A 25,640-nucleotide genomic window follows, 5' to 3' on the forward strand; every position below is an offset into this window, starting at 1 on the left:
GACGGGGAACCGCCCGAAGTGTTCATGGAGGAGCTTCGGTGCACGGCCGCGAACGCCGGAATCACGGACGGGGCGTTCCTGATGCGGCATTTTCTGTTCGGGTTGCCCGCCGAGGTAGCGAACGCCATCCGAGTTCGCGACCCCGACTGGAAACTGTCGACGGCGGAGCTGATCAACGCGACGAGACCGTTGCTGAGGAGTACGTCTAGGGATCCTCATCGCGAGGGGCCGCCTTCGGGTTTCCGCGGCGATATCGTTGAGAGCGCCAACGTGGCGGCGGTGGTAGCGTCGCGAAGCAAGCCGGGACGCGACGTTGCCGGCGGGCAGGCGCGGCGAGCGAGCTTACGGTGTTACCGGTGCGGCGGACCGCACATGGCCCGAGTGTGCGGGGACGCAGATAAGGCGCAGTCGACCGCTGAAGTGATCCGGTGTTGGCGTTGCGGAGAGGAAGGCCACGTCTCGAGAGGTTGCAAGAAGCCGGGAAACGGGCTGCGGGGGGCTGGTGCGTCGGCGGCCTCTTCGGTGCGGGAATAGCGGCGTTGCCGATCGTTGACGCAATTGTCGGTCGACGGCGAGTGCGGGCGCTCATAGACACTGGGTGTTCGCGAAGTGTGATGCGCGCGGGACTCTGTCGGGCGACGACGCAGGGCGATGTGTCAATCATTGCGGTGGACGGTTCCCGGGTTAAGTGCGTTGGGACAGTGCGAACGGATACACAGGTGCTCGGAAGAAGTGTTCGTACGTCGTACCTAATAATCAGCGAATTGTTTGCGGGGGCAGACGTGGTGCTGGGGATGGACGTTATCGCGTCGCTAGGAGGAGTGACCATCGACCGGGACGGCGTACAAGTGCTTGAAGGAAGGGATCGGCGATCGGCGGGGCAGTTCTGGGAGGACCGCCCGAGAGGGAGACAAATATCCGCAGCCGCAGTGACGTCTCAGAGGGCGATAATTCAAGACGGCGATTTCGAAGCGGAGTTTGACGGTGACGCGTGGACCATCAAGTGGGAGTGGAAGGACGGGCCGGCACTGCTGAGAAACAAGGTGCCGAACTATGGAAGCACTGACCGACCGGAGCTGCGGGAGCAGTTCGACGCTGAGGTGAGAAGATGGATCGACGATGGCCTGCTGCAACCGTGGAGAGGGCAAGAAGGCGGAGTTCTGCCGCTTATGGCCGTGGCGCAGCCTAATAAGGGCAAAGTGCGACCGGTTCTGGACTACCGCGAATTGAACGCCACGGTGAAGTGCAACCCTGGGATGGACGCGCCGGCGTGCGACGAGACGCTCCGGAAATGGAGGCGTATGAAAGGGCCGTTGCAGCTGATCGATCTTCAAGCGGCGTATTTGCAGGTGCGCGTTCACAAAGACCTCTGGAAGCACCAGCTCGTACGATTTAGAGGGCGCACCTACTGCCTAACAAGGCTCGGTTTTGGGCTAAGCAGCGCACCAAAAATTATGTCGAAGATCGTAGAATACGTGCTGGCGCAAGACCCAGATGTGCGTCGGGGAACGGATAGCTACATCGACGACATAATTGTCGACGAGAGCGTCGTGAAGGTCTGCAAAGTTGAGGCGCTTCTTAGTGCGTACGGCCTTAAGGCCAAACCTACCGAGAGCCTGGAAGGAGGGCGAGCGCTGGGACTCCGCATCGAGAGAGACAGAAGCGGACGGCTGCAGTTCAGGCGGGGAAACGCAGTGCCAGATGTAGAGGGAGGACCTTCAATGACCAGACGAGAATTGTTCTCTATATGCGGAAGGCTGGTTGGCCACTACCCAGTAGGTAACTGGCTACGAGTGGCGTGTAGCTACGTTAAAAGAGCGTGCGAAGGGGAGGCCTGGGAAGACGCGATCGGCAAGAGGGCATATCGTATGCTTGGCGAGATTGTGGAGCGCGTGCGTAAGGAGGACCCGGTGCGAGGACCGTGGGGCGTAGTGAACACGGCCTACACAGCCAAAATTTGGTGTGACGCAAGCTCCATTGCGTTTGGCGTCGCGCTTGAAGTAGGTGGAGAAATCGTCGAAGACGCATCATGGTTGAGGAAGCCGACTGACGCGAGCCACATTAACGTTGCGGAGTTAGACGCGGTCGTGAGAGGCGTAAATCTCGCCATAAAATGGGAAGTCCAGCGACTGGACATCATGACAGATTCCGCAACCGTTGTGAGTTGGCTGCGGTCGGCCTGCGGAGCGGGATCGAGAGCGAAAGCATCCGGCGCAGCGGAGATGCTGGTGAAGAGACGAATAGGCGTGCTGCGAGAGCTCTTCGACGAGTACGGATTAAAAGTGACCATCTACCACGTCGCATCAGAGAAAAACAAAGCGGATGCGCTGACGCGCGTGAAGAAGAGCTGGATAGAGAGAGCGAGCGAGACAGTCTGTGCTGCCTCTGTTAAGGATCTGCACGAGCTGCACCACTTCGGCGTAGATCGCAGCCTTCAACTTGCCCGGATGGTGGACCGCACTATAACGCGCCGAGAAGTGGAGAAGTGTGTGCGTGAATGCGCTAGATGCCGCATGATCGATCCTCATCCGGTCACACACGAACCTGGAGCGCTCAACGTGAACGAAAATTGGACGAGGCTGGCAGTCGACGTGACGCACTACGAGGGTCGTCGCTTCTTGACGATCGTGGACTGCGGTCCGTCCAGGTTCGGCATTTGGAGAGAACTCCGATCAGAGTGCGCGACGGAGATAGTGCAGCACCTTGAAGAAATATTCTTGGAGAGGGGCCCCCCACGGGAGCTGCTGATGGACAACGGTACGTCGTTCAGATCAGAGAAGACGGCGGTCATGTGCGAGAAGTGGAATGCACGGCGTCTTTTCAGAGCGGCGTACCGACCGCAGGGAAACGGCATCGTAGAGAGGCACCATAGGACGATAAAGAGGACGGCAGCTAGGAGCAAGATATCTCCACTCCAGGCCGTCTTCTGGTACAATATAGCAGCTAGAGATGCGGCGGAGAAGGACTCTACCCCAGCGAGGCTGCTACACAAGTACGAATGGAGACACCCCTTAGCACCAAGGCCCGAGCCATCCCCAGTGCAATCACCTTTCACGGTGGGCGAGAGAGTCCTGATCAAGCCTACGCGCCCGTCGTGCACAGAAGAGTGGACTTCAGGGTACGTGACGGACATCGCATCGCGGAACAATGTAGTTGTCGATGGCGTACCGCGGCACGTATTAGACCTGAGACGGGCTCCACCGGAAGACACTAACACGACCCGAGGATCCTGGCTGCAGTGGAGCGCGCCGTTCCAACCCGAATCCGAGCAACCGGCAATGGAAGGTCCAGAAGCGGAGTCCACGGCGCAGTCCGAGAAGACAGAGACCACCGCTCGACCAGCGAGGAGTCGAAGACGCCCACACCGCTTGGAAGACTTCGTGATGTAGACATCAGGAGGGCGTGTGGTGTTATGGCCAAGACGGTGTAGGAGCGACGCGCACGTGGACGGGAGTTCAGTTGGTCGGAGACCGCGGGAGTGAGAGGTCCCGTTACAAATTCAAAATAAAATCACGGTTGAGTTTGAAGTAAAAATACCAAGCCGAGCAACTTGACTTGAGCCGGCACTTGCCGGTAGATTACAGAGTGATTGGTTAAAAAATAAACATTCGCAACTGCTCGAATATTTGAGGTTACTTCAGAATGTACTCCTATCCTTTCTTAGGCCCGTCTGTGCAAAGACCAATAACCCGCTTTCAATATAAACAGTGTTTTATAAAATATTCGTTTATGACTCGAAATATTTCTGAGCTGGTTGCACTTTTTGGTAAATTCCAAACATTTAAAATTACCATAGCACCATTAGATATATTAAGTGACTCGTCGATATAAAAATAATATAAATATTTTACACCAATTAAATAAAAAAAAACATATTTATGTAATATCAGAGTAATTGGTTGCCAACTCTTAACGTGTGATTGTATTTTGGATAAAAAGTGAAAGCTCTGACTTAACTGACCTAGAATATTTCATTATGAGGGCAAACAAATATGATTATTCGGCGGTTTATTATATATTTAGATACACTACAGACATTTTTTTGGAGAGAAAAATTGAAACATAATGACTTATTATTATTGTTTTTACTATTATTCTTACATGTAAACATAGATAATATAATAATAATGATACTAAATGTACATTGTAAAGAATCTAGCGGGCCTGAAAAATGTAAAAGGCGGGCCGCGTGTTGGCCACCTTTGGTCTAGTACAAAATATCTTTAGTTGGTAACTGTATAAAATTAACATTCATTATTATCCAATGAAATAGTCTTTTTTTAAAAAAGAATAAATTTCGCGAATTTTTTTCAAATACGTTTTTTATTTAAATATATTTATTAAAACTTATTTATACCTAATATTTAACATCTATGCTTAGTGAAGCATATTCCGTGTACTATTATTTTGTAAAAATGTGTATGAATGGAGATAAAAATGTATAAATATTAGAAAGAATTTCGTGTATTCAATACCTGCTTTTGTTTTTACTTCGCCAGCCATCCCTATCATAAAAAGAGCTAGCAGGTCGCGACGGCGTATTTCTCCAAATATCGAGCATGTTATTATTAATTTTAAAATTTTGTGCAGAAATATCAGCCGGTTTAATATCCGACAAGAAAAAACGTTGTCGCCAGAGGTGTAGTGGGGCTGGAACATCGTTCCAATACGATTTGTTATAAGACCTGATATAATTTTCTTGAATACCTTTTAAAAATCTTCGCTTCATTGAATTGTCACTGACAGCACACTGCAGAACCTAACCAAAACGCAATAAACAAAGTAACAAGAGTAATCGTCTCCAGATTCACATAAACTGAAATCTTTTTGATTAGAATTAAAAGCAATTCAAGCCTTTAGTCAAATTTATTATGATAATAATGCATACAACAGCAATAAGTATTATTATGGTGCAGTATCCGAGATGCAAATAGCCTACGGTGATGCGGTATCTGGGTCTTTCTATTGACGTTCTCAACCCTCAGCGCATAGACGTAGTGTTGTAGGCCTTAGGGCTGTAATTAGCTATGCAAACTTACTAAGTGAAGTTGTATCCTACATACGGCCTAAAATAAAGCCGTGTGTTATGAACTCCTGTGGAGGTCTCTTATATGTTGTATCTCTCTCTCTCTAGCAGAATTTTTAGGAAAATATATTTCAAATAAATTATCGGAATTTCCGTTGACTAGCCATTCCTTATCACGTCACGCCATTTTTTTATCTGATGACACATGTGACCGCCACAACATAAAAAATTAATTTATAAATTAACTTAATTAAAAATACTACATTTGCTACATTCAAACTAACAAATATCACTGAATTTTCATGTTGGTAAAGAATTTATTCAGACTTGAATAATTTTCCATATTTAACACAATTAATATAAATTTATTATAATGAACATTTAAACATATGCCGTCTAAGATTAGACTTTCTTTTGAACATTTTTTCACATTTGCTACATTTAAAATCATAAGCATCACTGTGAACATCCATATGCCTCGAGAGCTTTAATTTAGACACAAATGACTTTTTACATTTAAAACAATTAAAATCAAGATGCTCACTATGTGTATACAAATGCTGTATAATATTAGACCTGTATATAAACATTTTTCCACATTTGTCACATTGGAAATCATAATCACAATGAATTTTCATATGCTTGGTAAGATTTCCTTTAGATTTGAATGATTTGCCACAAACAGCACATTTAAAATCAAAAGTGTCATTGTGTGTGTACATATGACGTGTAAGATTAGACTTCTGCTTAAACATAATTCCACATATAATACATTTGAATTCCCATTTATCATAATGAATTTTCTCATGCTCTGAAAGCTTACATTTATTTTTGAAAGTTTTTTCACATCTAACACATTTAAAATGATCATTATGTAAATACATATGTCGTATAAGATTTTCTTTAGCCTTAAACGATTTTCCACAATTAACGCATCCAAAATCAAATTTATCAGTATGTACACGGATGTGCCGATTAAGATTTGACTTATTTTTAAACACTTTTCCACATTTGGTACATTTATAATTGTGAATTGTATTATGTATATATAAATGTCCATTAAGTTTAGATCTATTTTTGAACATTTTTCCACAAACACTACACTTGAACTCACTATGAATTTTCATATGCCGAGAAAGTATATATTCGGTCTTGCATGTTTTTCCACAGTTTTTACATTCAAAGTTGTCGGAATAATTATGAAGATTCAAATGCTTTATAAGAGACCTTTTATCACTAAATAACTTGTGGCAATGACTGCAAGTAAACAGCTTATCTTCATTGTAGTGGTGAAAATAAACTAAACGGTTGTCATAATTTTCTTTTTCTTGTTTCTAAAACATACAATAATTTTTTATGTTATTTGTTAAGTAACAAGTTTAAATATCGCATTCGATTTTATTATTACTTTAGTTTCCATACGATCATTTGTACCATGAGAAGAAAACAGATTCATGTCAATATTCTTTTTAATAAGCTCATCTTTAACATCGTGCATTACTGAAATAATATTATATACTGATTGTTAATGCATGCTCTATATAATATATTACTACTGTAAATATAATATATGTAACCTATTTCTAGCAAGTCATCTGCTTCTTTTATATTATTTTCATCATCACTTTTTGGTTCATACTTAATTGAATGCTGGTAAGATAAAATCTCCTTTTTAATAAGTACATCTTCTACATCATGTGTTTCTGAAATGTTATTATAATTACCGATACAAACACGACATAATCATTTCTAGTCATATATGTGTATCTAACCTGTTACAAAAATCTTATTTGAATCATCATTGTTTTTATCAACACTGCTCTCATGCTTACACTAAAAAATTAAACAATAGTTAAAATTACTGCTACTTCAATGATGTTGTTTTACAACTTACCTTTAAAATACAATCCATTTTATTTACATAATACGATGTATTAACGTCGTTTTTAGCACCTGGTTCTACAGGAAGAAAATACAGACATTGATATTAAAATAAAATAACTGATTTATGTTAATAAAATTACCGGTCTTAATAAAATGTGAAAATGACATGGTTGTGTACAAACCGAACTGTCAAACTGCTAATTTAGAAGTGAATAATTTGGTCTAAGCATCGTATATTGTGATCATGATAAAAAAAAAGCTGTGATTATTCATTTAAAAACTAGTAAAATAAATAATATTTTTAACCCACAATAATGTGAATTTTTAAGATGTTCACTATTTAACAATGCATTTTTAGTTCACCTCCTCCTCTGTATATATTACCAACCTTATAAAACATGAACAGAAAAAATAATATAATTAAATACTACTTATCAAATATTTTTCGTCCTAAATGGTAGTGGATCAACGCCTCCAAGACAACTGCGAAAACAACTGTATGGTAACAATAGAACATAAAATATAATGTTAACTAACCAAAGTATACGTTAAGACTTTAAGAGGCATCGTCATCATTGTTTATCATTTACATTATTTCGGACAATTTTATGTTCGAGGTCAAAAATTTTACCCATTAAAGAACTGTAAAAAAAACACTTTTTTTTATGGCGTTACTCAGAGGTCGAAAATATTTATATACTTATTTAATATATCTAATTTATATATCTATTTAAAAAATATTAAAACTCTTATTTATTATGTAATTTCATTGCCTCTTCATTATGGTCGCAATATTTCATGCTAAGGCCATTTTTTATTATTGTGTATTGACAGTTTGACAGTTTAGCTGAAAGCTTGCACAGCGATGTCCTTTGGATATTTTGTTAAGACTGGTATCATTTCAATTATCAATTTTATTAACTCAAAGCATTCATATTGGGTTCTGTTACCGCATTTAAATATAATATCTATTGTTTGGTTTTGTAGAACCTGGCGTTGAAAACGACAATGAAACATCGAATTCTGTAAATAGGATGAAATGTATAATAAAAGTAAGCGATAATACTTCGTCTTTAAATATAAAACATTTAAACTATTCTTTTACTTTGTAGTGTGAATATGAGAGAAGTGATGAACATAACATAACAGGTTAGATATACGATGTGTAAATGTAATCCATTATGATGCGTTTGTGTTAATAATTATAATATCATTACAGAAACGCAGGTTGTGAAAGATGTATTTATAAAAAATAATATTAAGAAGGAAATTTTATCTTATCAGCATTTAATCAAATGTGAACATGAGAGTGATGAAGAAAATAATATAGAAGAACGAGATGACTCATTAACAGGTTAGATATATTAAACATAAAAATGTTATACAGTATAATGAGTTTGTTTTTTAAAGTATATAATCATTTCAGAAACGCGTGATGTGAAAGATGTAGTTTTTGAAAACAATATTAAAAAAGAAATTTTATTTTACCAGCGTTCGATTAAGTGTGAACACGAGAGTGATGAAGAAAATAATAAAGAAAAACAAGATGACATGTTTGAAACAGGTTACATATTTATATGTGTAGTAATATATTATATATTACATTAATTAATAATTAACATATCATTTTAGAAGCGCACGACGTTAAAGATGAGCTTATTAAAAATAATATTGACATGAATATTTTTTCTACCTATAGTTCAAATGATCATATGGAAACTAAAGTAATAGTTGAATTAAATGCGATATTTATACTTGCTTTTTAACAAATATCTAAATTTATCATATGTTACAGGAACAAGAAAAAGTAAATTATGACAACCATTTAGTTCATATTCAATCACACAATGAAGATAAACTGTTTACGTGTGCTTATTGCCACAAGTTCTTTAGTAAAAAGAAGGCTCTTAAAAGGCATATGAATATTCATAATGATTCCATTAATTTTGAATGTGATAACTGTGGAAAAACATGCAAGACCAATTATGGTCTTTTGCGTCATATGAAAAGTCATAGTGAATTCAAATGTAGTATATGCGGTAAAATGTTTAAAAAGAATTTTAAACTTACGCGACATATGCATATACATAATGATACTTTTGATTTTGAATGCGTCATATGTGGAAAAACGTTCAAGTCTAAAGATAATCTGTCAAGACATATTCAACGTCATGGGGACTCTCTTAAATTTGAATGTAACCATTGTGGCAAAGAATTCAAACGTAAGTATTACCTTATAATGCATATGAAAGTACATAGTGTTATTTGTGTTTTTGAGTGCATTAAATGTGGAAAAATATTTAACAAGAATTCTAGGCTTACACGACATATGTACATACATAGTGATAGTTTTGATTTTAAATGTGTCGAATGTGGAAAGTGGTTCAAGTTTAAAGAAGCTCTTAATCAGCACATGAAAACTCACAGTGATATTTATGATTTTAAATGCAGTAACTGTGGGAAAATGTTCAAAAGAAAGTCTAATCTTAAACGGCATATGTGTATATGTACATCATGAAAATATCTATTTAAAATGTGTAAAATATGGAAACTTATTACACTTTAAAGAAATTATATTGAAGATGATGTGAAAATTGACAGTAATAATTTTGAGTTTGAATGTAGCAATAATTGTTAAAAAATATTGCGATTCTTATAATTTTGAATGTAAAGCATCCTTAACACAATAAATAGCCCACTGACACAGTTAAATGTGTAATTGTATCGTTAACAGCAGTTATAATTTTACATTAATAGCCATTTGAAACACATCGGTGTCATTTAATATCAGAAAATTTATGATGACCAAGTCGCCACCCCAAAGGAGATGACAATGTTTCTCAAAACTGCTTTAAAGAAAGATAGAAATCACGATTAAGGCTTTCTATGAAATACAGAAAGTGTTAGCTTATCGGAAAAAAATCGAAAAGTTGTCTGTCAGGCGCCTGGGATATCAAGAATCGCAATATAATTATTCACAAGAATGATGAAGAAGTGCTACAAAAATATAAAACAAGAGATGAATGTTTTGAAATATCTCTATTTCATTATTGGATTCGAATATATAAATGTCTTATTCATATTGCCAATAAATTGAACATTAAAAAATGGTAAGCAAGAACCAAAGACGAAAATGATGATGTGTGAGTTAGAAAGCGTCAAATATGGCTATATTCTGAAAATAGACTCAGAAGAGATTGGCCCTCTTATAGCCTAGCCAATAAATCAGCAGCAAATACATACGACGGAAATGCAACTAGACGCTTCTTTCGCAGTGCTAAACAATAGAATGGTATTACGGGTTTAAACAAACTAATTTAGTATTTTAGGATAATTTTAAAGTCTAGTGATCCTGTAATTAACTTTGAAAACTAAGACAAAAAAAATATATTTACAAAAAGTTTTATTTATGTATGAATATTTGTGTTGATGTATATATTTTATAATTATGATTCACAGATAAGTCTGAAAAAATATAATTACAAATAAAATTGATCATGAAAATATTTTCTTTTTCTTCTTAAATTTGATATAAGATGTTAATATACTCAACATGAAATAAAAAAAATATTTTAATAGATTATATTTAATAAACATCCTTAGATATGAGAAAACGCATCGCCGGGTTGTAAATCCCTGGCTCACCAGGCACCTATTACAGCATAATCCACCAACCGGTAATCTGTTGACCACTGATGGTCTATGGAGAAATTTTATTGTTTTATTATATTCTGATTAATTGATGGCCCATACCAATATCAGGTGTTAGCGATGAATTATTGAATCAAGATATTCTTTCAGCTGTGAAATAATCTAAGGTTTCAGGATCTTTTATCTGATGACGAATACAGATAAACAGAAATTATTTTTTAATGAAGTAGGGGTGACAACTAGTGAATCAATGTACATCAATAAATCCAAATAAGAGCAGTTTTGAAAGATTTTATTGAAATTGATGCACTAACCGTAAGAACAAAACCTCTCCATAAACCCATTTATAATTTTTGATGCTGCCAGTGCGGACCCTATGTGACAATAAACGGATTAAACTAAAAGCATCACAATAGCCATTCGAGACTTTCCGCGAGTGTTATTATCATATAATAAATAACAGCACTTTGAGATCTAAAGAATAACGGGTCACGAAGTTTCCATATCTCATACTCGTTCAAAATATTTAACGGGCGTTTCATATCTGTTCAGATGACAGGTTGCAACGCAATGGTCATAAAAGTCTAGTAAGTTAACATCATAATCTAATTACACTTATAGCTCGTGGTAATTAGTTGTGGCAGAAAAAATGGGTGACCACTACACCTCTCTAAGGCTGGCCATGTGTATAAAATCAGGTACAACACAGCAATTTCTTACATTTGGGCTCTCTAATTTCGACATACGAGTACCTTTACAAAAACAAGTACCATTTCGTATTTAGAATGTTACTTGTAGGAAAAAATCATGGCAGTTGTCTGCGGGATACAAGATTTTGAGCGACTGCTGTATTGGAGGCCTCTTAGTATGTCAGCATAACTGCGCCATTTGCTAAGCTTTCGACGTTGGCCGATGGTCTCTGCTATTTGAACGACGCTGAGCTTTCATCCTTGAGTGATCGAGCCCACTTTTAAATCGAGGGGCTACATGAGATTGCAGCCATCATTGCTGCGTCTACGAATCAGTGCCCTCCTACTCCAGTCTACTCCACTTCGTCATCCCAAGGACGATGATACAATTTTAAATTGTCGGGGGGTTTTGACGAGGGGTATATGTCCAGGGGGTTTGTGTCCTAGAACATCATACATATGTATATGAACCTAGGAACGCATACTATAAATAAAATACGTCTTGCATACTGTCTTTTTTATTAAAAGTTTAATGAAAACAAATTAAAAAGTTCACACAATTTCTTCGATTTGTATAGATTTGTCCAACAAAATTAAAAGCCTCTACATTGGCGACCTTGTGTTATTAATTATTTGATAGTTTTATATTATATAATCGACGCTTTGGAGATCAATAGTATAAGAAAAATATAATTACATTGTGTTTCTATATCTTAAATTAGACGTGGGTTACACGTTCAGTTTGTCATCAGTTCAATCTATGATCTTGATCGTAAAAATACTGATAGCGAACTGATGGACGCTGTTATTTACATAATTATTTGGTTAAAACCCAACCACGGCTTTATTTGGCATCAAATTGAAAAATCACAAAACAAGATGGAAATGAATTACTTGATTTGGAGCCCATTAGCACTCGAAATTCCCCAAACGATATAAAAATGATAAGAGAAAATTTTTGTCATTATTTCAATAACGAGGGTATATTGGATATTCGCAAGAATTAATAATAAATATTTAACTGTATTCATTTATTAGCTTATGTTGTATTCGTTTTAATAAATGCATTAAATATTTTAAGCGTTTTTATTTGAAAATAACATACTCGGGGTCGCTCGAATTCGTCCAAAATACGAAGATATTGAAATTTCCAACTCTTCGGAGTATAAACATCATCTGCCCCGGCCCCTGATTTTCGAGACGTTATTATTTTTTTAATTCTCGGCGGTAATTTGATCTTAATGTGTTTTTTTTTAATATCGTCGATGGTGGCCAGAGGTTTAATTTTTTTATAAATATCCACAACCTTTCCAAAGCTTCATTTCTCTTATACTTATTTACATAATTCTTATGAGTTTTATCCTAGAGAATAGGCAATAATTCTAATGTAAATAAAAAAAATTTCTCTGCCTCAAACGGCTGCGTAGTTGGCGGCTCATACCTCCATTGCTGTCCGAGCGGTGACTGATAGATCAGACTGATGATGGAATGCATTACACAATCAATCTGTTGTCAGTCTGCACCAGACTGATGAAAATTATCAAAATATTTAAATATCTGTCAGTCCGGTTCATCAGTCCGTCATTCAACGCGTTACACATTCAGTCTGGCGTCAATCGGACCACAATTATGGACTGAACGTGTAATCTACATCTTAGAGAATCACTCGCAGGTACTTTGGCACTTAAATAAATATCAATTTGTTTGCTCACTGCATTTAAAATGACCTACAATTGTCTGCACTTTATTATAAGTAACACCATGTTATTTAACAAAAATTGCATTACATTTTTAAATACTTTCCATATTTTATTATTATGATCTATGAGTTTTGATATGTTGTGAAGTTTTTCCACATTTTTCATATTCAGTCACAAATATTGCTGTGAGTAGGCATATGTCGTGTAAGATGGGATTTTGTTTTGAATGCTTTTTCACATTTTTCGCATTCAAAGAAACGAATATCACTATGAGTTAGAATATGGCTTGAAAGATGGGATTTAGTTATGAATGTTTTACCACATTTGTCACATTCATAGTTACGAACATCGCTGTGAGTTTTCAAATGTCTTGAAAGTGTGATTCTATATTTGAATGTTTTTTCACATTTTTCACATTCAAAGTCACATACATTACTATGAGTTGGCATATGTCGTTTAAGTTGAAATTTTAATTTAAATGCTTTTCCACATTTTTCACATTTAAAATCACGAACATTGCTATGAATTAGCATATGGAATGAAAGATTAGATTTAGTTATGAATGTTTTTCCGCACGTTTCACATTCAAAGTCACGAGCATCGTTATGAGTTAAGATGTGTTGTGAAATAGAGTGTTTAGTTTTAAATGTCTTTCCACATTTTTCACATTCAAAGTCACGAGCATCGCTATGAGTTGGCATATGTCGTGAAAGATAAGATTTCTTTTTGAACTCTTTTCCACATTTAGCACATCTAAAATCACTATGAGATTTCATATAATATGAAAGTTTGTCTTCAGTCTTAAATGCCACATTATGAGTTAGCATATGGTTTGAAAGATAATGTTTAGTTATGAATGTTTTTCCACATTTTTCGCATTTAAAGTCACGAATATCACTATGAGTTGGCACATGACGTAATAGATGGGACTTTGTTTTGAATGCTTTACCACATTTTTTACATTCAAAGTCACGAACATCGCTATGAGTTGACATATGTCGTGAAAGATGAGATTTTTTTTTGAAAGCTTTTCCACATTTATCACATCCAAAAGCACTTTCAGATTTAATAAGGTGTAAAATTTGGCTTTCAGTTTTAAGTACATCGCTATGTGTTTGAATATGTTTTGAAATATTGAATTTGGTTTTGTATGTTTTTCCACATATTTCACATTTAAAGTCACGAACATCACTATGAGTTCGCATATGTCGTGAAAGAAATTTTTTAGATATGAATGCTCTGTCACATTTTACGCATTTAAAATCGCAAACATCGCTATGAGTTGGTATATGTCGTGAAAGATGGGATTTTTTTTTGAAAGCTTTTCCGCATATTTCGCATTCGAAATCACGAATATTGTTATGAGTTAGCATATGGTATGAAAGATTGGATTTACTTATGAATTTTTTTTTACATTTCTCACACTCAAAGTCACGAACATCACTATGAGTTTTCATATGCCTAGAAAGAGTAATTTTATATTTAAATTCTTTTCCACATCTTTTACATTGAAAATCGCAGATATCACTATGAGCTGGCATATGTTGTGCTAGATGTGATTTTTTTTTAAATGCTTTTCCACATTTTTCACATTCAAAGTCACAAACATTGCTATGCGTTAGCATGTGGTAAGTAAGATTTGATTTAGTTATGAAAGTTTTTCCACATTTTTCACATTCAAATTCATGAACATTGCTGTGAGTTTGCATATGTATTGTAAGACTGTATTTATTTTTATATGTTTTTTCACATTTTTTACATTCAAAGTCACGAGCATCGCTATGAGTCGGCATAGGTTGTAAAAAAGCTGATTGTGTTTTTAATGTTTTTTCATATTTATCGCACTCAATTTTATGAGATTCACTATGCATATGTTGATTTCTAGTACATTTTTTTCCTTCTGGTATCTAAAATTTAAATTTAATTTGTTAGATATGTCGTACAAATCAAAATACACAGAAATTTCAGTATTACTTTGCCAACGTATATTTGGTGAGATAAAACGTCCACGCCAACAGTATTCGTCTTAAGTATATCTTTAACATCGTGTATTTCTGAAATTATATATTAGTCAATAATATATTAAAATGCAACTGTATACATATGTAAGTAGTATGTTCAACCTATTTCGAACATGTCGTCTACTTTGTCTGTGAATGTATCTTCGCTGCTATCATATTCGCATTTTACATGTTCCGACTTAAAAAAATACTATTTAATATCACATGCTTAAACAAGTGTTAAATATTACGATTCATTACCTCGACTTTAAATTGAATTGTGTTAATGGAAGCAAATGTTTCGACGTCAGCTTCTGCAAAGGCGAAGTATAATACTAAGGGGATATCAATTTAACTAATATATAATTTATCGTAGTGTGAAATTAGTCATTGATGAAAATAAGTTTTGTTTCTGAAATTCTTAATATAAATTAATTTCATGGAGAAGTGACATTAGCTGAAAAGCAAAATCTTGAAACATAAACCTCCATTTCGATCGTTAATTGTGATCACAAAAAATAAAATAATACCAGTTTTGATATGCGCCATTGTATGTCGAGTTGACAGTAGACATAAAATTATTCATAATCAACGATTGGTCTAAATTCGATGAATTGTCGAGCATTATAAAAAAAAAAAAAATTGAATCGCTGTTTTGGAATGGGTATTAACCCTTTCACCGTGGTTGATGTGTTAATTAATTGGCTAATTTGTTAATATGTGGTTGGCACCTATTCATGGCATACTTTTTTTTAATTATGGTTTAAAAATTCAATTGATGTCTTAAATTATATTCCTACTAAATAACCATATTATTAGGCTCAAAGGCTTATAGGCATCTTTATGTGCCTAATGAGTACTAGCGATTTTCTTGATGACTTCTATAGAAGCTATCCGCGGTGAAGGGGTTAACAAATATAAAGTAATTCATATTTTACAATGATTTTTAATTTACGCGATTTGTAAATGTAAGCCCGATATCATCGTCAAACACGGTTACATGACAGTTTAACACAGAGACAATTGCACACAGTTACAAATAAACACATAGACCAGTGGTCATCTAACCTGGGTAAATTACCTCAAATGGTGTAAAAAATATTTTTTTTACTGAGCATTCCTTCATTTAACCCTTTGACCGTTTATGACACCTATATAAATCATCAAGAAAAACGCCAGTATGCATAGGGCAGAAAAAATTGTCATAAATAAATACTCCCCACATATTAGCAAATTTCGAAATGGCGTGCCAAAAATATTAGCCGCGCTGAAAGAGCTAAAAATATAATTTTTCTTATATATTTTTTTGACGCCAAAATCAACAAAAGACGCCACCCTTATGATTTTTTATCTGTTAATAAATCAATTGTTTCTTATTTCTGTTGCACCAAAGGATATGTCGATGTTGTAAAAAGCTAATAGCATTTCTTTATTATAAATATGCAGTTTCCGGAGTAATTAAACTTTTTCTTTAACGGCATTCTAAATCACAAAGCCTATTGTTAATATTTTATGCGTAATTTTTTCTACACTTATTTTGGCCCATTTATGTAACGATATGTATGTCTTTTGTGCTAATACCATAATGCAAATAACTCTTGTTTTGTTTATTTTTTGCAACAGACAATTCAATTCAAAGTTGTATTGTTTCTAATCGTACAGGATGCGATGAGCAACACCGACTTTTTAAAATATATAATATATAACATTATATTTTGTCCACGCCTCCCAAAATCCCTATATAACTCCAAATCCTTAATTTACTCCACACAACCAACTATAATGGCAGTTCGCCTTGCGAAATAAATTATTACCAGTCAAATTCACTCTGTTATTATTTGACTCACCTTCGACGAAGATATAATAGTATAGCAGCCATAATCGTCATTGCAGATTCATTATTGATCTGAGTGGAATTTAATTTTCCTTCCCTATTATGTGTATTGAAAATAATATATTTTTCTATTGTAAATTAAAATAAAGTTATTTCTACAATTTTTTCAATTTGGAAAAATGTTCGTAACGATTAGTACTGACTTACATATATTGTACACACAGAGGTTTCTTTTATACTTCACCGTGTGCTGAAGAGTTAGATTTGTATCGATCACTTTTTTTACAGATCAGATGGTATCAATAAGAAAAAAAGTATACTATGAAGAGTTCCTCAATTATGGGTTTACACATATATAAGATTGATGAATAATGAAAATAAACCGTGTTGTTTGTTTGAAAGTATTAACTGCATAATCTTTCAAAAAGAGTTAGTTGAAAAAACACTTCCAACCACGGGAATACTTGGTAAATTTTCTGCCAATGACATACTGGACATCAATATGAAAGGCATTAGGTCATCAAGTATGAAATTTGTAGAAAAAAAACAAAGTTTGTTAATGTTTTATAAATAAAAGGAATAGTTTTATTCGTCAAAGTATACACCCATATTGTCAATACACTTTTGCCATTTCAGCGGTAGCTTGTCCAGTCCAGTGGTGTAAAAGCCTGATTTCAGTCTGGTGTCTCACTACTTACTTAGTAGTTGTATTTAATCAATTGTAACGTATTGGGAAAACACCGTACGTTATGTGGCAACGGAAAATTTACAATACATTAATATATAATATTAATGCAATCGTGTTTATGTTGATTCCAAAAATTAGTATTTAAATCATAATAATCTTTAAATGATTTTATGAATGTTTTAAGATAATTTTTATAAAATATAAGTAATTTAAATATTCAATCGTATTGAATACAATATCAATAATAAATCAATATAAATACAAGAAAAATGAAACAAGTAAATCTATTCCATTTTTCACCTTGTATAATAAAATAAATCTATAATTAAGGGTATTTTAAGTATACATATTCAAAAATAAATTTTAGAAATAATTTAAACAGATTATAACCAGCATTATTTTAAATTATAAGAATCACTATGAATTTGCATATGCACTATAAGAGTATCTTTACGCTTAAATGATTTACCACAATAGTTACATTCAAAATTATAAGAATGATAATGAATTGTCATATGCCGTTTGAGATTAGACTTCTTATTGAACACTTTTCTACATTTGATACATTCAAAATCAATAATATCTTTATGAACTTTTGCATGTCGTGAAAGTTGATGTTTGGTGTTGAACGCTTTATCACATTTGATACATTCAAAAGCAAAATTATCACTATGCTGTATATGCATATGCCTTATAAGATTAAACTTCGTTTTGAACAATTTTCCACATTTGGTACATTCAATATCACTAACATTGCTATTGGGAATAACACTATGTATTTGCATATGCACTAAAAGGTAACTCTTACATTTAAATGTTTTATCACAATAGTTACATTTAAAGTCATAGGAATCATTATGACGTTTTATATGCTGCGAAAGAGCTTCTTTAGACTTGAAAGATTTTCCACAATTAATACATTCCACGTCAAAAGTATTGCTATGAACAAACATATGCCTTATAATATTACACTTTTTTTTGAACTCTTTTCCACATTTGTCACATTTAAAATCATAACTATCATTGTGAACTTTCATATGCTGTGAAAGAATTCCTTTAGACTTGAAAGATTTACCACAATCGATACAGTCATAATCAAAATTATCACTATGTATATTGTACATATGCCGTGTGAGATTCGACTTTTTTTTAAACATTTTTCCGCATATGTTACAATTAAAATCACAAATATCACTATGAATTTTTATATGGTCCAAAAGGTGATATTTGGTATTAAATGCTTTTCCACAGTTAGTACAATCGTAGAGTTTTTTTAACATTTTTGTTTCGCATTTTATAAATGGTTTAAAATTCCACAAATGAAAATGTTTATCAAGATGCTGTATGATAGCTCTCTTTTCAGTAAAGTATTTGTGACAATATGCACATGTATATTGGTTATCTATATCATGTTTTTTACTTCCTTGTTCCTAAAATATATGATAAATTGAAAGTTACTGTGATTTCATTTTATTCCAATATTACTTGTGTTACTATATTGTATGTGGATTGCTGATATGATACAATGTCCTTTTTAATAAGTACATCTTTAAGATCGTGTATTTCTGAAATTAAACATTAATTAATAAATATCCTTAACATAATGTATATATTACAAATATGCATACAAGGGTGAAACAAATGAAAACTTTAAAGTGCCATAAAAATTCGAATCACCACTCTAATATATTGTATATTGCCAGCAGTGTTACATGAAGTTTGAAGAATAGTCGACAGGTGGCAGTACAAATCAGGCGTGCAACACGAAACACAGCAGTAGCTTTTAATGACCGTCTCAACATGCACTAAAGTGGAGCAGTGTTATTTATTTTTTTAGTAATGAATCATTGAAATTCATCGACGAATGAAAACCAAGTATGATAACGAATTTGTCATTCCAGCAATTGTACAAGTAGATTAGAAATTCCATTAGGAAGCATCTGCAGAAAAGATTATTTTGGCTCTTTTGGGATGAGAGAATGTACTATTAATACTACTCCAAATTGTGTGTTGTTTTCATTTATTGAATAATGAGATAACATATAATTCATTTAAATTACCCTCGTATAATATATCTAACCTGTTTCAAACATGTCATCTCTTTCTTTTATATTATTTTCTTCATCACCCTCTTGTTCATACTTGATTGAATGTTGATAAGATAAAATTTCTTTCTTAATACTATTTTTAAAAACAATATCTTCAACCTCATGTGTTTCTAAAATGATTTTATAATTCATATTACAAACAAAACATAATATATAAATAATATATGTAACCTGTTTTAAAAATGTTATTTGCTTCATATATATTATTTTCGTTAGTTGTCTCATATTCCACCTAAGAAATAAAATAATAATCCTAATACAAATATTTACTTTTTATAAAAAGCAGTATTATCGCTTACTTTAATTACACAATCAATCTTATTGTCACAATGCGATGTTTCGTCATCGATTTCAACGCTTGGCTCTATAATAGCAGAATACGCCCATTATTATAATTAAAAACTAATATGAATGTATAAATATGAATGATACCGGTTTTAATAAAATGGGAAAATGACATTATTGTGCGCAAACCGAACTGTCAAACAGTCGACGGTAAGGGCAAATTTTTGGTCTAAGCATACTGTATTGAGAGCATTACGAAAAATGTATATTTATATTGACTTCGACATAGAAAATTTTATTGTTAACTGTTTTTTTATTAAATTAAATATAATACAAAAAAGCAATAAAATCGATCCGTCGCTGTCGCAGTGGAAATGCTTGGTTATCTAGCGTTCATATTTAGACTTTTTATAACAATATTACGACTTATAATAAGTGAGAATAAAATAAAGCATTTCTAAACTAAATTTTGACCAATCGACCAATATAAAAGCGCAAAAAACAATTATCCCCTCACAAAAGTAAAAAATATACGGCAAAAGCAATAAAATCGTGCCGTCGCAGTGAAAACGTCTTTGACGTGGATTTGTGAATTTGAGAAGTGATAATTGTTTTTGCGCTCTTTTGTTGACCGAAATTAGATTTTAATATACTTTGACTAACACTCAGAAGTCTATAGTAATATCAGTAAGGATATAAATCATATTTTTAAAACATAGTGTAATATCCAAGTGAAGGTAAACTATAGTGCAGTATGTAAGATACGACGTCTGTATGTATTTCTTCTTTACTTATTTTCCCCTGAGAAATGAGTTGCCTTAGTTTGTATTTTGGATTTGACCTAATAAAAGTTCTAAAGCTATGATTACTTTTAGAACTATGTTTTTACACGATTTTATTCTCATGGTCCTTGGTGCCGACGGAGTACACCATCTCAGTGAATATATTCTAGATAGACTTTCCTTTAAAACGGTGTTGGTGTAACGTTTGAGAGGCACTGGATAAATAAGGATCAATAAAGATGCTCAGCTTTATCTTGATAAATGCGCGCCACTATAAGTATATTTTAGTATTGTGCACTCTTTATGATACCCTAGTCTGCAGCATACTAGAAGCTGGCTCCATTATATGAATTTCTAGCGTAATGAGTCAATGCAATGAATTGCGGCTCAAAAAAGTACAGCGTAAACTCCTTCGGTATTCATACTTCAAGGAATACAGGTACTATTTTTGGCGACGGGTGACAATTATACACAGATTGAGCCGCTGCAGCAGTATTTTATTGAATTATTTTAAGTTCTTTACATTGTGAATATACAATTACGGGGAACGAGCCTGCGACACACGAACCGTTACGCCAGTGTTACCAAAGTGCCGCCACGTTTTGGCCATAATGAAATATAAAGATATATATATATACATATACATATATATATATATATATATATATATATATATATATATATATATTTATATATAAATAGGCCCTAACATATTCATTCCTGTTTTTCAGTGCTTTCATTTTGCGAGTGCTGGGGCATGTTTCATTGTTAGCTCCCAGAAGCGTTTATGTAATTAAACACTTTTGGAAATTGCTCAAGAGGGTGAACACAGTTTTTGGTCAAGCCCTCTGTTCTTGTCCGTTAAGGCTAGGACTGAAGCACTTGCCAACTCTTCTCTAGCAATGGCCGTCCGACTACTCAATAGGGTATATCAAGATTTCGATATTTTCTCGTCAGCTGTTTTAGTTCGTAAGGGAAAATGCACACCTTCTGTGGTTTATACTTTTTTATAATTGTTATATATTTTATGCTTTTGGCCATCTTGACGGATTAGATTTTAATTTCAATAAGTAAATAGCAAATAACATTAAAAACGACAGGTGTCAACAATTAACTAATATTGTTAAGTTTGAAGTTTTGAAGTCAGTTTAAAATCGTAGAAAACATTAGTAAGAAATAAATACGGCAATTGCTCCGCTATTTGCTTCACTTATTACAAGATATGATAAATTTATTTTGCGGGGCAAAAACAATACACAAAATAAACGACAATATTTTTATTACGATTTTTATAAAAACACATTTAATCTAAATACATTTATTATTGTTACACTCGTTAAATATGGTTAGATATATTTATAAATATTATGCACATTAACAATATTACACAAAAGTATTATATAATTTTTAATGTAACAATTGGCGTAATCCTACACTTGAACAAAATTTACTTTATAATAGAAACAAATTGATAGCTTCGAAACACACATAGATAATATAGTATTCATCTAAGCACTTTTCTTTTCCAATTAAATTTTATAGCATTTGGAACAGTATTTATTGTTACAAGCTACGAATAAGCTTAGGCGCCGTAGCCAGTTTTTAGAGTAAAATATATAAAAGTTTTGATTTGCAATACAGCAATGGTTGATTTTTCAACTCTATAATGAAAATTCAATCTAAAATAGTATGATGTTGTACATTTTTACAGAAAATCTTTATTTTATTACTGAATATTTTTGTTATGAGTGTTAATTTATTGTTTGGAGAATGTAATATTGCAAACGTGGTGCAAAAGGAAAAAAGTTGAAAAAATAACGTTATTTGCTATATTATTTTGAAAGTCTAAAGATAGAATCGTAAATGACAAAAACAATAGATAACATCGATGCAAGATGCGAGATTCTAAGGACTTGGCGCAAAACAGCTGCAGCCAGTCCCAAATATGAGATTATAAAATTGTGGTTAATAATTTAGCTAAACTCTAAAATTGATAAGTATAATGTAAACCAACTATGTCTAAACTTTTTTCAATTACTAATATTTATAAATATTGAATCGCTATGGAGTTGCATATGCACTATAAGAGTATCTTTACGCTTAAATGCTTTACCACAATAGTTACATTCAAAGTTATAAGAATTAATATGAATTAACATATGCCGCATAAGATTAGACCTATTTTTGAACATTTTGTCACATTTGCTACACTTAAAATCACAAACGTCGCTATGAACTTTCATATGCTGTGAAAGAGTTTCTTTATACTTGAATGATTTTCCACATTCGACACAATCAAAGCAATTGTTATTACTATGCGTATGCATATGTCGTGCAAGATTAGACTGATATTTGAATGTTTTTTGACATTTGTTACAATCAAATTTAAATGCATCACTATGTGTATACATATGCCTTTTAAGATGAGACTTGATTTTAAACATTTTACTACATATACTACATTCAAAATCGTATATATCACTATGAATAACAATATGCTTACAAAATTCAGACTTATATTTGAATGTTTTGCCACAATGGTCACACTCAAAGTTATAAAAATCACTATGAATTTTCATATGACATGAAAGAATTTCTTCGGATTTAAATAATTTCCCACATGTAGTACAGCCATAATTCAAACAATCATTATGTATATACATATGCCTGGTAAGATTAGATTTCGTTTTGAACATTTTTCCACATATGTTACATTCAAAATTACAAATATCACTATGAACTTTCATATGCAGTTTAAGGGAGTATTTACAATTGAATGTTTTTCCACAAAAATCACATTCAAAGTCATAAGCATTATTATGACATTTCATATGCTTTGTAAGAGTATCTTTACATTTGAATGATTTTCCGCATTTGATGCATTCAAACTCGAAAATGTCACTATGTAAATACATATGGCGTGTAAAATTGGACTTCTTATTAAACTTTTTTCCACATTTGATACATTCAAAGTCAAAAATATCACTATGAATTTTCATATGTTGTGCAAGTTTAGACTGAGTTTTGAACAACTTTCCACATTTATTACATACACAATCTGAAAGCATATTATGATCTTTAACGTGTAATGTAAACCAATCTTTACGTTTGTATACTTTACCGCAATAATTGCATTCAAAATGATCAAATTCATTATGAACTTTTATATGGCGTGCAAGTTTCTTTTTAGACTTGAATAATGTTCCACATTTGACACATACATAACCACAATTATTATCATTATGTGCCTTCATATGCCGTGTGAGTTGAGATCGATATTTGAAGGATTTTCCACATTTGCTACATTTAAAATCTAAATTAATACTATGATCTTGCATATGAATTACAAGGCAATCTTTACGTTTGTATGTTTTACCACAGTAGTAACATTCAAAATTATAAGCTTCACTATGCATTTTCATATGGCGTTGAAGATTTACCTTAGCTTTGAATGATTTTGTACATATGACACATTTAAAATCTAAATTATCGTTATGCGTATACATATGTTGTATAAGATTACTCTGATAACTAAACATTTTTCCACATATGGTGCATCCAAAATCAAAAATAACATTGTGAACTTGCATATGCACTAAAAGGGAATCTTTACGTTTAAACGCTTTGCCACAATAATTACATTCAAAGTTATAAAGATCATTATGACGTTTCATATGCCGCGATAAAGAATCTTTAGATCTGAATAATTCATTGCATATTACACATTTACAATCAAAATTTTCATTATGCATATACATATGACGTGTAAGATTAGACTTATTTTTGAACATTTTTTCACATTTGCTACATTCAAACTTACAAATTTTGCTATGTATAGTCAAATGGCGTGTAAGATTCGATTTAATTTTGAACATTTTTCCACATTCACTACATTTAAAATCAAAAATATCACTGTGAATTTTCATATGTTGTGTAAGATTTTCTTTGGACTTGAAAGATTTTTTACATGTAACACATTCAAAAGCAAAAATTTTATTATGTGTATACATGTGGCGTTTCAGATATACCTTCTTATTGAATATTTTTCCACATAAATTACATTTAAACTGCTCAACATCGCTAGGAAGCTGATAATCAACTAACGGGACATCAAATGTTTTTCTTTCTTGTTCCTAAAATAGATATAAAAAATAAAAAAAGTTGCTTTAAAAAAATTGCATTTAATTTTAATATTACTTGTGTTTGCATATGATTGATTGAATGCTGGTAAGAGAAAATATCATTTTCAGTATTAGTTTTAACAAGTACATCTTTAACATCGTGCATTTCTGAAAAGATATATTAATTAATAATACAATTATATTTTAATTGAAAATGAACGTGTTGAACTGCCTCGTACTGAAACAGAAGTCATACAATTATTGCAAGTAAGATTGTAAAAAGTTCAAACTAACTAAAGTTTTTGTACTTGATTGGATTTTGTACTGGATTGAATACAAATGGACGTTTCGCAACCGTCAAATTGAGTTCATATTTATAATTTAATATAAATCGATAAAATGTATCAATATTTTTTAGAATAAATTTGACCCCAGATAACAAGAAAGTAAGGTACTATTTGTATGCATATAGTAAATCAAACCTGTTTCAAACATGTCATTTGTTTCATCAATATTATTTTCATCAACGCTCTCAGGTTCATGCTAGAAAGAAAAGAATAGTTTAAATATATGCTGTTTTGGATAAGTAAAAATTTTCACTTACTTTAATTTCACATTTTATCTTATTCACAGAATGCAATGTTTCATTGTCGTCTTCAATACCTGGTTCTACAAACACAAAGCATAGCCAATATTACAGATGTTATAAATTAATTGAGCACTGCAACAGACATTCAAATAAATAAAATTATAAATAAAACCATACCAGTCTTAATAAATTGTGAAAACGCCATCGTTTTGCGTCAAGCCGAATTGTCAAACCGCCTACCTATAGTATGCAACACTTGCACAAATTTCGGTCTAAACAACGT

General features: G+C 33.6%; 4 protein-coding genes and 1 long non-coding RNA gene across 6 annotated transcripts; 1 reads left to right on the forward strand and 4 right to left on the reverse strand.

Moving 5' to 3' along the window:
- Nucleotides 1–5,323: 5,323 nt before the first annotated feature.
- Nucleotides 5,324–7,137, reverse strand: LOC148229404 (uncharacterized). 2 transcript variants are annotated; one of them, XM_088196553.1, is made up of 6 exons: nt 7,051–7,137; nt 6,921–6,985; nt 6,799–6,859; nt 6,604–6,729; nt 6,435–6,526; nt 5,324–6,360 (listed from the first exon to the last, which is right to left on the reverse strand). In XM_088196553.1, exons 1-6 carry the CDS (start codon nt 7,076–7,078, stop codon nt 5,395–5,397), a joined length of 1,338 nt encoding a protein of 445 aa, XP_088052679.1. In that variant the 5' UTR covers nt 7,079–7,137; the 3' UTR covers nt 5,324–5,394. The 2 variants fall into 2 exon arrangements, with proteins under 2 accessions (XP_088052679.1, XP_088052680.1); XM_088196554.1 differs by lacking the exon at nt 6,435–6,526.
- Nucleotides 7,138–7,708: 571 nt separating this feature from the next.
- Nucleotides 7,709–10,414, forward strand: LOC148229405 (uncharacterized). The gene is made up of 7 exons (XR_015811268.1): nt 7,709–7,803; nt 7,898–7,962; nt 8,023–8,059; nt 8,130–8,264; nt 8,337–8,474; nt 8,543–8,634; nt 8,706–10,414. It is a non-coding gene; the product is annotated as an uncharacterized LOC148229405 (long non-coding RNA).
- A 1,338-nt stretch (nt 10,415–11,752) lies between these two features.
- Nucleotides 11,753–15,524, reverse strand: LOC148229406 (uncharacterized). Its single transcript, XM_088196556.1, has 5 exons — nt 15,481–15,524; nt 15,212–15,264; nt 15,074–15,149; nt 14,925–15,004; nt 11,753–14,857 (listed from the first exon to the last, which is right to left on the reverse strand). Exons 1-5 carry the CDS (start codon nt 15,497–15,499, stop codon nt 13,118–13,120), a joined length of 1,968 nt encoding a protein of 655 aa, XP_088052682.1. The 5' UTR covers nt 15,500–15,524; the 3' UTR covers nt 11,753–13,117.
- A 1,812-nt stretch (nt 15,525–17,336) lies between these two features.
- LOC148229407 (uncharacterized) lies at nt 17,337–20,096 on the reverse strand. The gene is made up of 6 exons (XM_088196557.1): nt 20,013–20,096; nt 19,880–19,944; nt 19,752–19,812; nt 19,553–19,690; nt 18,967–19,037; nt 17,337–18,902 (listed from the first exon to the last, which is right to left on the reverse strand). The coding sequence occupies exons 1-6, from the start codon at nt 20,038–20,040 to the stop codon at nt 17,868–17,870; spliced, it is 1,398 nt and encodes a 465-aa protein (XP_088052683.1). The 5' UTR covers nt 20,041–20,096; the 3' UTR covers nt 17,337–17,867.
- A 1,813-nt stretch (nt 20,097–21,909) lies between these two features.
- Nucleotides 21,910–25,640, reverse strand: LOC148229408 (uncharacterized). The gene is made up of 5 exons (XM_088196555.1): nt 25,535–25,640; nt 25,373–25,437; nt 25,251–25,311; nt 24,845–24,936; nt 21,910–24,780 (listed from the first exon to the last, which is right to left on the reverse strand). Exons 1-5 carry the CDS (start codon nt 25,560–25,562, stop codon nt 22,678–22,680), a joined length of 2,349 nt encoding a protein of 782 aa, XP_088052681.1. The 5' UTR covers nt 25,563–25,640; the 3' UTR covers nt 21,910–22,677.

The sequence above is a fragment of the Plectrocnemia conspersa genome, unplaced genomic scaffold (assembly GCF_051122295.1).
Source record: "Plectrocnemia conspersa isolate PC_06_02 unplaced genomic scaffold, ASM5112229v1 ptg000011l, whole genome shotgun sequence".
Classification (NCBI taxonomy): Eukaryota; Metazoa; Arthropoda; class Insecta; order Trichoptera; family Polycentropodidae; genus Plectrocnemia; species Plectrocnemia conspersa.